At 43.2% G+C, this 15,333-nt stretch overlaps 1 protein-coding gene and 1 long non-coding RNA gene across 2 annotated transcripts; one reads left to right on the forward strand and one right to left on the reverse strand.

Moving 5' to 3' along the window:
* The first annotated feature begins 2,193 nt into the window (after positions 1–2,193).
* On the forward strand, positions 2,194–9,502 carry LOC103188944 (SE-cephalotoxin-like). Its single transcript, XM_042335925.1, has 5 exons — positions 2,194–2,331; positions 2,816–2,939; positions 4,417–4,494; positions 4,886–5,527; positions 6,335–9,502. The coding sequence occupies exons 2-5, from the start codon at positions 2,864–2,866 to the stop codon at positions 8,719–8,721; spliced, it is 3,183 nt and encodes a 1,060-aa protein (XP_042191859.1). The 5' UTR covers positions 2,194–2,331; positions 2,816–2,863; the 3' UTR covers positions 8,722–9,502.
* A 2,769-nt stretch (positions 9,503–12,271) lies between these two features.
* LOC103171590 lies at positions 12,272–14,535 on the reverse strand. The gene is made up of 3 exons (XR_486835.2): positions 14,457–14,535; positions 12,888–12,940; positions 12,272–12,451 (listed from the first exon to the last, which is right to left on the reverse strand). It is a non-coding gene; the product is annotated as an uncharacterized LOC103171590 (long non-coding RNA).
* Between the last annotated feature and the right edge of the window lie 798 nt (positions 14,536–15,333).

Consider the following 15,333-nt stretch of genomic DNA (forward strand, 5'->3'; position numbering starts at 1 on the left):
GAATTTGGATGATATGTTCTGTAATTTTTTTTGTGTGTGATAAGGAGAGGGCATTTTAAATATTTACAGAAACTACAGTATTGTAATTAATTAGGTTACCATACAGAACTTGTCTTTGACCCTGGCGTGAAGCGCTGAGGACATGTCTAAATATCTGGATTAACATGATTCAGTCAGAAGCATGCTCGCCTCTGGGTCAACAGATTGTGGTTTCCTACCCCTCATTGGTACTTGAGCTCGAAGATCTGGCTGACTCTCCAGCCTGGTGCTGGGAGAACGCTGCATTGTTCGAGGTACGATCATTCAAATGAGACATTAAACCAAGGTCCCATCAGCCCTTTGTAGTGTAGCGCAATTCAGAGAGAGAAACTCTCTTCTCCTTTCAATTATTGCCGTGGGATATTTAAAGTCTCTCTGAACAGGCAGATGAGGCATCGGTTTAATGTTCCAAAGGAACGACACCTACAGCAATCCAGTGCTCCCCCGGTGTGTTAGCTGAAAATCCCCAACATTGAGCTCAAACCTTCTGAACCAGAGGCAATGGTCTCCCCAGTGAGCCGGGCTGACAATTTCCTAGTGATGCTGCTTTGATCATTGACCAGGTTTTGTCATTTCTTCGTTGAACAGAACCTCAGGTCGCTGTGAAAATCAACGCTCGGGGAATCATGAGAGGCTACTCGCCTGTCCTGAAAGATGGCTGTTTTACAAGTTTGCCTACTACAGCTTCCACACAATAAACCTGGGCGGCAGCCGAGATACTGATAGTTTTAATATTGACTCTTCACATATGTAAACTCAGAGCAACTACAATACACAGATGACAAGAGGGTGGATATAAGTCCAGGATGTGTAGGGCAGGTTTCAAAAAGAGACCAGGAGATATTCATCTGTCGGCCTGGCTCAGTTAATAGCATTCCCCACTCCGAGTCAGAAGATTGTTCAATCCACCTTGCATCAGGACTTTGAGCTCACAGTATAGGTTGTCACTCCAGCTCAGTGCTGTAATGGGGGACCCAGGGGGTGCTGCACTGTCCTTCAGGTGGGAGTGGGGAGCAAGCACTAGCACGACATGATGGGGAGAGAGCAGGGAATGGGGTTAGAGTAGAGAGCTCCAGCAGTGGAGCGAGCACAAGCACAGGCATGATGGGGAGAGAGAGAGAGAGAGCATGACTCAGTGGAAAACAATATAGTTGCTGCAATAATAATGGAGAAGGAGAAAGAAGATGTCAGGGTCTGGATTGGATGGCATGTTCCTGAAGAGGTAAAGCAATCAGGTGTGGACACTGATCTCTAGTCGCGCATTCCCAGGATCAGTGCCAATCTGGGAGACATTGTGCGAGGAATACAACAACAACTTGCATTTACATAACGCCCTTAATGCAGGGTAGCATCTCAGAATGCTTAACAAAGGTCTAGTTTGACTCAGAGAGAGAGGAGGTGACCGAGGTGACACAATTTTGTGACTGTGACTTTTATGGGCCTTGGCGCAGGGATTGGTCATGGCACAGCAAAGGCCACCGTCCACAGTGATGGAGTCTGGGAGCTCAGCGAGAGGACCTGGGTTCGTATCTTAGGCTGGATGAAACCTTAGGCAAGTTTCCTTACTCCACATGCCTCTGTTTGCCAATTATTAAGTAGGAACCTGGTTGTTAGTCGATTGGCAAATCGCTTTCCTCGGGTAAAAATCCCTTTAAAAAATAAAAAATTTGGCTCACCCAATCCACGGGTGTTTGTGGAATACTGCTGTGTGTAATTGTGTGCTACATTTCACTCACAATATACAGTCAATCCATTTTACAATATATTCTGTGAAGTGCTTTGAGCATCTCAATGACATGATAAGGCGCCATATCAAATGCAAGGATGATTATTAAATAAAACCAAAGGTGAGGTAAGCATGAAACCCAGTAAGGACAGAACCGAGAGGAGTGGAGCACAGAGAAAAGGCGGTGGAGAAGCACAGAATGGTCAACAGTGTCAAAGACAAGACAAGGAGTCAGAGAGAGCCTTGATGACAAATGGAAAGTCGTTTGTGACATTGACCAGGGCATTCAAACAACAGCGATTCCATAGAGTTTCTGGGAATAAGCAAATAGCAGCAATTAAATCTGCCTTTACTGAAGGAGGGGCATAGTCCAAAGTAGAATTCCCGTAACTGTAGTATGCAGATGAGAAGAGGTATGGATATAAAAGAGATAACATAGCTCATGACATTGCACTTGCTCTGGACAAGTTGTAATATGAATCGTAAGGAAAGTGCAGACTCCTAGATTGGGACGTGAGTAAGGTAATTCCGATATTTACACGAGGAGATCAAGAACGCAGAACGAGGTAAGTTTAACATCAGTTATGTAAAGAAAAATCTGGAAGAGTGTTAAGAGAACAATCTAATGTAGAAAATCACCTCTTGCCCCATATCAGTCGGCTTTTTGATCTGTGAAAAGGAGGTCATGTTTATCAAAGTGTCAAAATGTACCAGTTTGACTGTGCTTTCAGTCTCGTTCCCCTCCTCACCCCCCCCAGCTCAGGTGCTATTCCAGCACTGTCAATCACTTTGAGAAGTCCTCCGGATGTGAAAGGCGCTGGATAAATTGCAAATTGTATTTTATTGTAAAAGTGGAATTTTAGGTATTATATCATCGGAAACATTGAATGCAAATGCACAGAGGAAATGTTAAATTTACACAGGACATTTAGTTAAGCAACAGTTTGGATGCAGTTTTGAGTATTGCCTATGCCTGCTTTTAACAAAGGATTGGATCTCCATGTATTCCCACCACTGTTCTACAAGTATTTTGGCCTTTTTATGTTGCAGAAGGTGCCAACTCTACTCTCTGACGGGAACACAGTGAACCATCTACCAATGGCAAGCATGACGTTCCTCCAAAGACTTTGTTTGGTTCTTGGGTACTGTGTCTTGGCTCAGGCGTTATCTCCTGGTATGTATCATTGCCTTTCTCTTCAAATTAACTCGGAATGATCCAGGTTAGTTTCAACCCCGACTTGGGAATATGGAGAAAACAATTTCTTTAGATAAGACAAACTTCATATTGGGATGTTCAATACTAGCTACAGAGTGGTGAGTAAGGGCTTAAAAATCCACGACTTTCGGATGTCAAATGACTAACTGTGCTGTGTCCTGTGCTGCCGTAGTCTTCAGACTATCTCTGTTTGCTCTGTGTTAAATTCCCTCCTGCCTCATCATTCTGGTCACCTTCTTCACATTTGTGAGATTCATTCCTGGTTCACATCACTCCATGCCCCAAACACTCCCTTTCATTCTCTCAGAATCTCTTCAGTTCACCTTGCTTCTTCATTTCATACCCCTTACATGACCCAGACCCACCGAGGATCTCGCCTCCTTAAATACCAAGGATGAGTGGATACAGCTGTCCAGAAAGATTGGAAAGGTAGCAGTTAGTTCAGAAGAAACCCAATAAAGGGGTTTAAAGATTATGAAAGGATTCTATATAGTCCTTTTCCATGTGTTTGTGAGTTCAAATGTAATCCAAATATATGTAGGATAGTATATAAATATACAGTTAGTAACAGATCTACAATAACAATTGGTCACCATAGCATGAGGCAGCTACCCAGGTCCTAGAGGCAGTGCAGAGGAAAGCAATAAGGATGACTGCCAATAATAATATAACGATAATCCTTGCACTTGATACAGTGCCTTATCACATCGCTGAGACGTCTCAAAGCACTTCACTGAACATACTGTAAAGTGAATTGACTGTGTATTTTGTGGGCAAAACGCGGCAGCCAATAGCACACAGCAGTTTCCAAAAACAGTTGTTTGTGAGAGGAATGAGAAGTGAGCAACAATTAAACAAGCTTAGGGTCTTCAGTCTTGAGAGAAGATGATTCAGAGAGGAACTCAGTGATGTATAACATTTTAAAAGGGATTAAAAAAAAGTAAACCCAGATCAAGACCAAAGAGCAAGAGGACATAGGTTTAGAGTTGGAAAGGGTCATTTCAGCACAGACACCAGGAATTATTTATTTAGAGAGAGGGTGTACAACAACTGGTTGCCAGGAAAGGTGGTAAAGGCCAGGACACTGGACTCATTTAAAAGCATTTGTTGCAGTGCCAGGAGGGATGGTACGGTGGGTGTTCTGGAGCATTGAGATCAGAAGGGCTGAAGTGCCTTCTTCATTCAAACCAATCTTGTGATCTTGTATCACTCTATATATCAATGTAAGCCTATGACTATGTTTAGGGTGAGACAGGACTGTACGTAGGCAATGCTCAAAAGCAGCCAGTATCAGATGAAGACTGGGGTGTAGGTTTTGAAGCAAATCTGAGGGTCAAAGAAAATATCAAGTTTCCACCGAATAAATAACAATTGGTTACTTATAAGTTTGATCTTTGCTTTGTGAAACTGACAATAAAGCTTTCTTTTGTTTCAGTGACGAACTCCTCAGATATCACAATGTTAACAACCAAGAATCCAATGATAACAGCATCATTTCCGGGCTCTCAATTCGGTGTGTATGTTTTCTTACCGTCTCTTTGATTTCATTACATATTATAAATAATAATCCTTACATTTAAATACCAATAAATATAATAATCCTACATCCAGCACATACCTACTTTCATATAATGTCTTTCATATTGGGAGGATGTCATAAAGCGCTTCTCATCAGCAGTGAACTAGAGAGCACTGCGGAAGGTTGACTTGATTCTGACATTCTTTGCCAAGTTCCAAGGAGACCCCAATTACCTCCCCCTAAGGAGGATAGTCACCAGTTAGTCATTTGACATCTGACAATCGTGGGTTTTTGAGCCCTTACTCACCACTCTGTAGCTAATATCAAACATCCCAAAGTGAAGCTTGTCTTATCTAAAGAAAACTAATCCTTTTGTTTTCTTCAGATTACCAAGTTGAGGTTGAAACTAACCTGGACCTTTCCGAGTTACTGTTGGAAAAAACAAATTCTGATATTTCCAAAGGACTGGAGATAGTGGATGATGTCCTAAATATTGGTGATAAGATAACTCAGGTCTCTCAGATTGAACTACTGAGCAAACAAACAAAACTGCTGAAGTTTGCTTCTGGTTTAGGAAATGTTCTATCGGTACTCAATGTTTTTGGTGCTGTGGCCAGTTTTATTTTCTCCTTCTTGTTGCCAAGTGACCTGGAGATTATTAATAAGAGATTTGATGAGGTTAACCGAAAGTTGGACAGCATCTCTAACAAACTTACCCAAATGGAAACCAGTATCAAAACATCCATAGCATTCCATACCTTCCTTACAACCTACATCCAGTGGGAATACGCCATCAGGAATGGAGCAGAGAAACTGCAAGCTATCAGAGAGGAAATGGGAAAAACACGAGATGAAAGGAAGCAGATGATCCTGGCTTTAGATTACGTGACCTACTACAATGACAATCAATTGGAGGCAAGCACGCTCAACATGTATCGTATAACAGTTACAGCAAACAGCGCAACTAACAGGAACCTGTTTGATCTCTTCATTGAGGAACACTCTTGTGATATTAATGAATTATCAGGTACAGAATCTCCTTGTCATTCTTTGGTGTCAGTGCAGTAACTAATTTAAATCCAACTAGAATTGCATGTGAGACAGTTTTGTTTAAAATGTAATATTAATAATATTTGTTATGGTCTGGAATGCACTGCCTGAAGGGATGGAGGAAGCAGATTTGATAATAGCATTTAAAATGGAATTGGATAGGTACCTAAAAAGGAAATAAGTGCAGGGCGATGGGGTAAGAGCGGGGCAGTGGGACTAGTTGGTAGCTCTTTCAAAGAGCCGGTTCAGGCACCATGGGCTACATGGCCTCCTTTTGTGCTGTAAGATTTTATGATTCTATTCTATGAGTCCTTACATTCAGGAGGACGTTCCAAAGAACTTCTCTGTAAAGTGGAGTGAGCTAATGCAGCAGCTAATTTGTGCACAACAATGTCCCGCAAACAGCCAACTAATAGTCAATTTTATCTGAGGGACTGTTGGCCAGGAAACCATAACAGAGAAACTATCTTCTTTTCGAATCGTGTCATGGGATTATTAACATCTAAATGAACACGCAGGCAGGGCCTTGGTCTAATGTCTTAAACAATGGACAGCACCTCCAACAATGTACCCCCTACCCCCCAGTCCTGCGTTCGAATGTCCGCAGAGGTAATATAAGATCCCAGTCCCAACATGGGGCTTGAACCCACAACCTTCTGACTCACAGGCGGGAGTGCGACTGACTGAGGCAGCTTAACAAACAAAGATCACAGAATTGTGGAATCTTCTTAAATTTGAGACTTTAAAAAAAATCCTAATTAAGACTTTTCCTTCCCTTTTCCAGGTTTAATGATCATTCTGAAAGGTCTGATGTTGAGTGCTGCTCAGCAAACACTGACTTATCACTATTTCAAGGGTAACGATGCTTTAGCCAAAAGCTCACATGAACGCGTGATAAACTACCTCTTTGAAATGCGCCAAGAATTTGAAAAACGTGTCTATTATTGCAAGGAGCACTCAATTGAAAATGCAAGGAAGGAAGTTGAGAAGATACTGACGGCCATTAACACACCATTACCTGATATAGTGGTGCCAGTCATATCCCAAAGACTGACTCGCCTGTATCCCTGGTACGCCTGGGCAGTTGCTGAATTTAAGGAAATTGGCGATAAAACATGTGATTCACATCTGGAAAGAAAAGGTTCAAACTATTTCTTGGTTCAGAACTATGGCGAGCACCAAAAGAACATCATTGTTGCTTGGCAGGATGTCAATGAACACTTGAGCTGCACTGATGTTTCACATGTTAGAACCCTAGTCCCCTATCAGCGCTGCGCTAAGTGTTCCGATGAACATGTCAAAGCTTCAGAGGATATACTGACCCAAAAACGCTGTCCGGACAAAATGAAATGCCAGCTGCCTCATTATATCAAACTCCCGGTCTGGGACTGGCTTGGAGTCCATGTTGAGGCACAGAGAGATCTGTGTAGTCAGCCAATGGCCTGCAATGGGCACGGGGGCTGTAACCTGATCCCACACACCAACCAGTTCATGTGTATCTGTCATCCGATGTACGAAGGTGAGACATGTGAGAAAGAAATCACTTTAAACAATGAGATTTTAAGCCATTTGTCCACTCTGCGTTCAGAGTTCATGGCTGCTAATGGGATACCTAATGTCGTAGACATTTATTTTGAATTACAGAATGTCGCTAAAGGATTGCAAGCTACTATGGGCAATATTGTAGATGCCATCACACACACACAGTCCTTGGTTAAACATTCAGAAATTCTGTATGAAACCAGCTATATTGCTGAGCTTTACACTGATTTACAGCAAGGAAACAAGAGTTTCAACACATTTGGAGAATTAATGGAAGAATTTCTAGCGATTAATTCCGAATACTATATTCTCTACAGATTGAAAGGCATTTTGCTTGGTGAAGGGATCGGGGACTTAGAAGAAGGAGATGATTTTTTTAACACATTCAAGAAAAACTATGTGTCTAACCACAACAATCCCTGTTCTAAAATGTATGCCACTGATGTAGGCAATTTGAAAAAAAAACTGGTTTTTCTTGATGAGGCAATTGGTGAAGCTTTGTTAATGTACAAACAGTGGAGCATTGACAAGGGTGACAAATCTGTAATTGTCAGTCTTGATGCATTTTCTGAGGATTTCAGGACCAGGCAAAGTAAATATCATGCCTATTGGAATAGGACGAGTTGTCCGAGTTTATCGGTTCCAGATTTAGTCCCAAGTTACTGTGATAAACAGCTCAGTTATGAAAATATGAAGGTCAGCCTCAAGTGTTTAGATCACAAATCCCCATCTCATAAGACAATAGAGTGCGTCAGGAGAAATGGTCAGCTGGTGTGGAGTGTGACACCGACCTGCAATTACCAATGGGCTGACTGGGGAAGTTGGAGTGCCTGTTCTGTTACCTGTGATGGGGGGAGGAGGAGTCGTACACGTGAATGTATTGGGCACAAGGCAAGTCTTTGTGGCTCAGAATCAAGACAGGAAGAGACCTGCAATACTGTACAATGCTGTTTGCCAAAGCATGGAAAGTACCAGTGTGGAAACGGGAGATGTATCTCTGCATCTTCACTGTGTGATGGGAAAGATGACTGTGGTAATGGAGAGGATGAGTCCAAATTAAAGTGTCCTCATTATATCCGGAACGGCGACACCATAGCTCTCAAATCCTCTTGTACAGTTGACAACTGGCTGAGCAGTGAGAGGGATCATTGCAGGGTTAGACCTTGCCCAGGGACTGAAATGGAAGATTATGATTGGAATAATTGCCGTAATGAGGTGTTTGTCATAAAAGCAGGAAGAAGAAGTGGTGATTCTCCTATTTATTATGGTGATGAAATTGCTATGTACTCTAATAAAGTGAGTCTCTGGGTAGCTTGCAGCCCTAGAGGAGGCTGGTGCGACTCTCGCCCTTGCCCAGGAAATGTTGATGGAAGGAATTTGCAAAACTGTGGTTTTGAACAGTTTCATATCTTTTCCTCTGCAAGAAGGGGTGTGTGTTCCTTAGACACTTACTCTGGATGCATAGGGAAACCTATTCAGCACGGAGACACTGTATTCATTCGGGCCAATTCTGATCGAAAATATTGGCTCAGTGACGATGGGAAATGGGTAAGAACAAGGCCGTGTCCTGGGCGATATCTTCCTGAAAATTGTCGTTGTGAGAAGTGGAGGATCTCCAAAAGAATGTAGGATAAGAGAGTTGCGTTTCAACGCTTGGTGGTGGTGTTTTACTGTAGAATTTAATCCAATTAATCAATACAAATCATTGTCAGGCTGCACGTGATTATATATTCAAACATCTTAGAAACTCACTTTATGGTTCACTGGTCCCGGGATAGTGATGCAAAGTAGCCCTGAGAGGGAGAAAAGCCAAGAAAATCCCACAACAATATATCAGGATGCTACCAGCCATCATCCTCATGGGTATGTGTTTGTGTGAACGGCATCAGGCTCAGAATAGGGCACTAACTTTATTGAATACTACATAGAGTTAAACAGATACAAAATCTGGATCTAATCCCAATCAGTGTAGAGAACATTGTCTATAGGTTTATAATTGCGTAACCTAATCAACAACAACTTGCTTTGTAATAATTTTTACTGAACAAGGCACAAAAAAACTCTATTTCAGCTTTTTAATGATTAAATTTAATTGCGACGTTAAACATATCCACAGCGAAAACTGGTGTTCGATATTGACTGTAATGATTGACTGACTTACTGATGATGATGATGAAATATTGATTCATTTACAGATTTGTGTCTCTTCACTATGTAAATAGTGAGTGTGATTTTGTGGGGGGTGGGCTTGGGTAATGGGGCAACAGATAGCTAAAGGGCACTCAGTGATGTTGATACTGACAAGTTCATCCATGAATTTATTGCTGTCTCCCTTTTTTGGCTGTTCTGTGTACCAAGCAAATGTAAAAATTATAATGAAAGATTAAAAAGTAATGAAACTTTACCTTGAGCAAACAAAGAGTCAGGTTTTATTTGCAGCATAAAATATTTTTTTTCTTCCCCTTTCAGTGTATCCTGTGAAGCACTTTGAGAAGTCACGACAACACAATAAGGTGCTGTATCACATGCAAAGATTATTATTATTATTATTATAATCTGACCATGTGAAGCTCGATAAGTTCATGAGGGAGAAAGGATTAGAAGGTTGTGCTGATAGGGTTAGTTGAGGATGGGCTCATGTGGAGCATAAACACCAGCATAGACCAGTTGGGCTGAATGGCCTTTCGGTGCTGCATATTCTATGTAATTCTATGCAATTTGTATGCGCACACTGCTGAAACATGTGGGTAACATCTCCCTCAAAGGCCAACTCATGGCCTTCGGGGCTGTCAGGAGGCAAAGTAAACCCAGGACATACTTTAGGATGCACCAAGACAGCAGAACAAGAGGACACGGGATCAGAGTTGTAAAGGACAGAAACCAGGAAGAGTTTTTTTACCCAGAGGGTAATTAACAACTGGAACTGGAGAGATACAGGTACCGGGAAGGGTGGTTGATACCAGGCCCCGTCACTCTTCTAAAAAGCAGCTTGATGCTGTGACTGGGGATGGGTAGGGTGGGAGCTCTGGAGAGATGAGGTCACATGGACTGAAGGGACTTTTTCATCCAAACCAATCATGATCTCTATTAACAGATGTCAATTAAATCCATGTGGCAAACATCCAGTTTTCAAGCCGGGAAATGTGGGCTGGAGAAAGCATTGTGTAATTGAGGAAGCGGTTTCCTGTCAGTGCGCTCTGTTGATGGAGAAATTTGTATTTGAAAAATGAACAGCCAGTGACACTGTAGAGGATGAGGCGCTGTCACCCAACAGGACCTTACACACTGTATTTTATGCCACGGTTAAGTTCAGCCTAAACAGAACCTACTTAATTAAGGTGCAATTGAAGAATTTTCCACAATTCTGCTCCACCTTAAATTTCAAGACAAAATGATACTACAGGTGAGACTAAGTGGAATTTTTTTTTCCATTTGTAGAGCGCCTTTCACGTCGGAGGACGTCCCAAGGCGCTGTACAGTTGGGTCAGGACCCGAGCAGTGGGGAAATGGTCAGGGTGAGGGGAGGGAAGGGAGGGAGCGAGGAGGGGGGAGATGGTCAGGGTGAGGGGAGGGAGGGAGGGAGCGAGGAGCGGGGAGATGGTCAGGGTGAGGGGAGGGAAGAGAGGGAGTGAGGAGGGGGTAGAGAGTCGAGAGTGGAGCTGAAGGCTGAAGGTCAAAGAGAAAGGTTTTGAGACCGGCCTTGAAGGAGGAAAGGGAGGAAGTGGCGAAGGCACTGGGGGATAGAGTTCCAGAGCCTCAGGGCTGAGAGACTGAAGGCCCGACCACCGATGCGGAGGCGCTAATGTGAGCCAATCAGGAGGGCCTCAGTTTTGCGCTCGTTGAACTGAAGAAAGTTGTCTCTCATCCAGGACTCGATGTCGGACAGACAGCCGTCAGGACATCAGGGGTCGTGGAGTTGAGGGTAGAGGAGGAAAGGTAGAGTTGGGTGTCATCCGCATACATGTGGAAGTTAACCCCATGTCTGCGGATGATGTCCCTGAGGGGGAGCGTATAGAGAGTGAAGAGGAGGGGACCGAGGACAGAACCCTGAGGGACACCGCACAAGACAGTGCGGGGGGTGGAGGAAAAGCCGTTTGTGGAAACAAAATGAAGACGGTGGGAGAGATACGACCTAAACCACTCAAGGACAGGGCCTTGAAGGTTGAGGTGGGAGCACAAGCGGTGGAGGAAAATAGAGTGGTCGACCATATCCAATGCAGCCGATAGGTCGAGGACTAAGCACTTTCAGATGTCCAGAAGACGTCAAAAGGGCTATATCAAAGGCAAGGATTATTTATTATTATGAAGTTGAGGCGGTGTGAGAGGTATGATCTGAACCAGTCAACGATAGAGCCGTGGAGGCTGAGGTGAGAGGAGAGGCGGTGGATGAGGATAGATTGGTCCACGATGTCGAAGGCAGCAGAGAGGTCAAGGAGGCAGAGGGAGCCTTGGTCACAGATGGGCAGAATGTCATGTGTTACTTTGACCAGGGCTGTTTCTATGCTATGGGCGACACGGAAACCAGAAGGGAGTGGCGGGAGAGGAAGGAGCAAAGCCTGTGAGCGCGTTTCATGTCAGGAGGACATCCCAAGGTGCTGAAAGTGCTCGATACTGCCTACCCCGACACCCCAACCATCCACAATTCTACCAACCCCACAATTCTCCCCCACCCACAGACCCACACACCTATACCCCATTCCCCCCTCCACTTACCCCAAAACACACAGACACTGCAGAGGATTCACGTTGTTCGTTCCAGGTTTTGCTATTTTTATTTTATTTTGGACAGAGAGAAAATGCTGAAAGCTTTTTAAAATGTAGGTTGTTCTTTACCGATGGGCTAACCACACCCATCGAACCGAGCAACGCAGACATACTAATAATACTAATAATACTACTAATAATAATCCCTCATGAAAAGACAATCAATTGGTCACTTCAATCCACGACTAGAAGACGTGAATCAAATGCAAGGACTATTATTAATATTAATATTATTATTATTATACATATAACTAAAAAACCAAAAGTAAAAAACATATAGTATTCATATCAGTATCAGTTTCAGTAAAGTTAAGTATCAGTGTTGTTTTTCACAATTCAGTAAGTTTAGGTACATTATTATGTCGGTTGTCTGTTTCTGTTACTTTCAATGGTTAGCTGTTTCGGTACTTCTTCAGAACATTCCTTTCAATCTATTCCATACAAGAGAGGCTGCTACTTATTTCTCAATCACTCATCTTCAGTACTTTGTCTTTGGTGGACTCCGTTCTCCATCCGCAGAGAAAGTACGCCTTACGCACCAGCACCAAAGGCACCGGTGTCCCTGCTTTGGAGGCAGGAATGCTCCTCCCTCCTCCTATCAACAAAACACACAGGAGGATTGCAAAATAATAATATTTCTTGCATTTGATACAGTGCCTTATCACATTGTTGAGACGTCTCAAAGCGTTTCATAGGATATACTGTGAAGTGGATTGATTGCGCTTTGTGGGTGAAACGCGACAGACAATTTGCGCACAGCCATGTCCCACAAACGGTTGTCGGTTGAGTGGCCAATTTTTTTGTGGGGGACGGAATTATTACCCCCAGAAAACAAATCGACTAACAACCGGGCTCCTACTTACTGCTGGGCAAATAGAGGCGTGTGGAGTAAGGAAACCAAACATGACGGGGAAAGAGCAAAGGAATGGGATTGGAGTAGAGAGCTACAGTGGGGAGTGAGCACCAGCACAGACCATGAAGGTTCCATTGCCTCTCCTTGTTGTAAAGGACCTGTGATAAATAGTACTCACCATATGAGATAACTACTGCAAGCAAGGAAAGTGGGGATCACCCAACGGCATCCCTGTGAAAAGAGGATAAAACAACCGATAACGTTTCTATGGTCAGTAACATGATTTAACAATAATAATAATCCTTGGATTTGATATAGCGCCTTATCACATCTTCAAGACATCTCAAAACGCTTCATGGAATATATTGTAAAGTAAATTGACTGTATATTTTGTAGGCGAAATACAGCCAATTGCACACAGCAGTGTCCCACAAACAGTCGTGGATTGAGTCACCAAATGATTATTATTATTTATTTTTTGAACTGATTATTGCCCCTGGAAAAGAGATCCGTCAATCGACTAACAACTGGGTTCCTACTTTCTTCTGGGTAAACAGAGACTTGTGGATTAAGAAAACTTGCCTAAATGTTTGCCCTGTGGAGTCCTGTAGCTCAGTGGTTAGAGCACTCGCTTTGCAAGTGAGAGACCCGAGTTCAATTCCAGGCAGAGGGCGAAACCTTGGGCACGTTTCCTTACTCCACACAGAGCCTAATAATAATCCCTCCAAAAAAAAACCAAAACAATAATTAAATTGGTCATTTTCAATCTACGACTGTTTGTGGGACATCGCTGTGCGCAATTGGCTGCCGCGTTCGCCCACAAATATACAGTCAATTCACTTTACAGTGTGTACTGTGAAGCGCTTTGGGACGTCCTCCCGACGTGAAAAGCGCTATATCAAATGCAAGGATTATTATTATTATTATTATTATTCCCTCTCGCTTGGGAGGGAAGTGCTCTAACCATTAAGAAACAATTGAGTAGAAAACACATTACATAATGGTAGTAACATGTGGGACTTGCATGTGGGAAATGTACCAGAGCAGTCTTGAACTCAGATGAATAACATCTAATTCACCATAAAATCATAAGAGGTTCCGATCAGGGAGGCCTTTCAGTAATTCGATCCCTGACCTGATGTCCTCCCATTACAGCGTAATCCGTTCCCTACACTAGTCCCAATATCCTAACCTCAGCCATCTTTTCTGGTAACCCAATTAAAATCATGGCTTTAGTATGTTTTCCTAATGTTCCCAGAGGGAATGAGAGAGGGAGAGCAAGTGAGGGAGCAAAGGAGAGAGTGCGAGTGAGTGAGGGAGAGAACGATGCAGAGAGCAAGGGAGAGTGAGACAGTGAGTGAGAAAGGGAGAGTTAGTAAGAGGGAGAGAGAGCAAGGGAGAGAGGGAATAGCAAGGGAGAGAGCAAGCGAGAGAATGAAGCAGTAAAGCCAGGCCATTAGTAAAGTTTCACCCACAAATACAGTCGATTCACTTTACACTCTGTGAAGCGCTTTGAAACGTCTTTAACGACGTGATAAGGCGCTACATCAAATGTAATGATTATTATTATTAAGTACAAGAAATGATAGCGCAACAGGTCAGAGAGGGAGAATCAAAAAAAGAAGCAAAGGAGAGAGGAGTGCAAAATACACAAAGGAGAGAAAGTTAAAGCTCAGGCAATAATGAACAGAGAGAGAGAGAGAGAAAGAGTGATTCGGGGCATAAACAAGTCGATCGTCAGCCTTACCTCAGAAAGGATAGAGCAGAAAGGAAGAGCACGGCCGAGAGCAGCCTCTTATAGAGCACAGTCTGGCACTGCCCCAGACGTAACACTACGTTTCAGTCACCCGTCAGAAATGTGAAACGAAACCGATACTCAGCAGCAATGTAAAGGGAATTGAAGCTCCAAGGAGTGCCCACACCACAGCAGCTGGTTGTTCTGAGCGTGCAAACCCCACAAACAAACGTGTCAGTTCAGAAAGATCAAACACTTTGTGGTCCATACAAGTGTTCTGCTTACAAGCAGGTTAACAATTCAATGCTTAATAAAAACAAAGGGATTGAGTACCGATGATGCACAAGAACTAAGAATTGCTCGACGAAAGAAGACCAGAGTCCACCCAGTTCGCCTTCCACCATCCTAGCAATCGGATGTTGTGTCCCGAACTATATACAATAACCCAAGATATTACTTCCTATAAACTTCACACAGATGCTAGCGTTTCTTTCTCTTTAGATCCTGAATTGTCCTGTTGGTGGATTTTCATTCCACCTTTGCTTTGTTTCGGTCAGTTTTATGAGAAGGGAATGGAATGCCAGAGCGAGGGGAAGAATACAGTTTGGTTCGCGACTTATCTCCATTGCTCCTTTGACTCTTAATGTTGGATACTCCGATTGTCAGGCGTGAAATCAGGAATTTTTCACGCAATGGGTAGTGGAGATCTGGAGCTCTCTCCCCAAAAAGGCTGTGGATGCTGGACGCATTCAAATTTTCAAGACTGAGGTGGATAGATTTCTGTTCGGCTATCAACGGGATATAGGGTGTTGAGGTACAGAGCAGCCATGATCTAATAGAATGGTGTAACAGGCTTGAGGGGCTTGTCCAGCTGGATTAACAGGAGCTG

Source organism: Callorhinchus milii, unplaced genomic scaffold (assembly GCF_018977255.1).
Source record: "Callorhinchus milii isolate IMCB2004 unplaced genomic scaffold, IMCB_Cmil_1.0 Scaffold5, whole genome shotgun sequence".
NCBI classification, from domain to species: domain Eukaryota; kingdom Metazoa; phylum Chordata; class Chondrichthyes; order Chimaeriformes; family Callorhinchidae; genus Callorhinchus; species Callorhinchus milii.

Bases quoted from the DNA above. Each gene is read 5' to 3' on its own strand.
- LOC103188944 (XM_042335925.1), top strand. From the start codon at position 2,864: ATGGCAAGCATGACGTTCCTCCAAAGACTTTGTTTGGTTCTTGGGTAC. The intron at 4,495-4,885 runs GTGTGTATGTTT...TGTTTTCTTCAG, and splicing joins ATTTCCGGGCTCTCAATTCG to ATTACCAAGTTGAGGTTGAA. The intron at 5,528-6,334 runs GTACAGAATCTC...TCCCTTTTCCAG, and splicing joins TGATATTAATGAATTATCAG to GTTTAATGATCATTCTGAAA.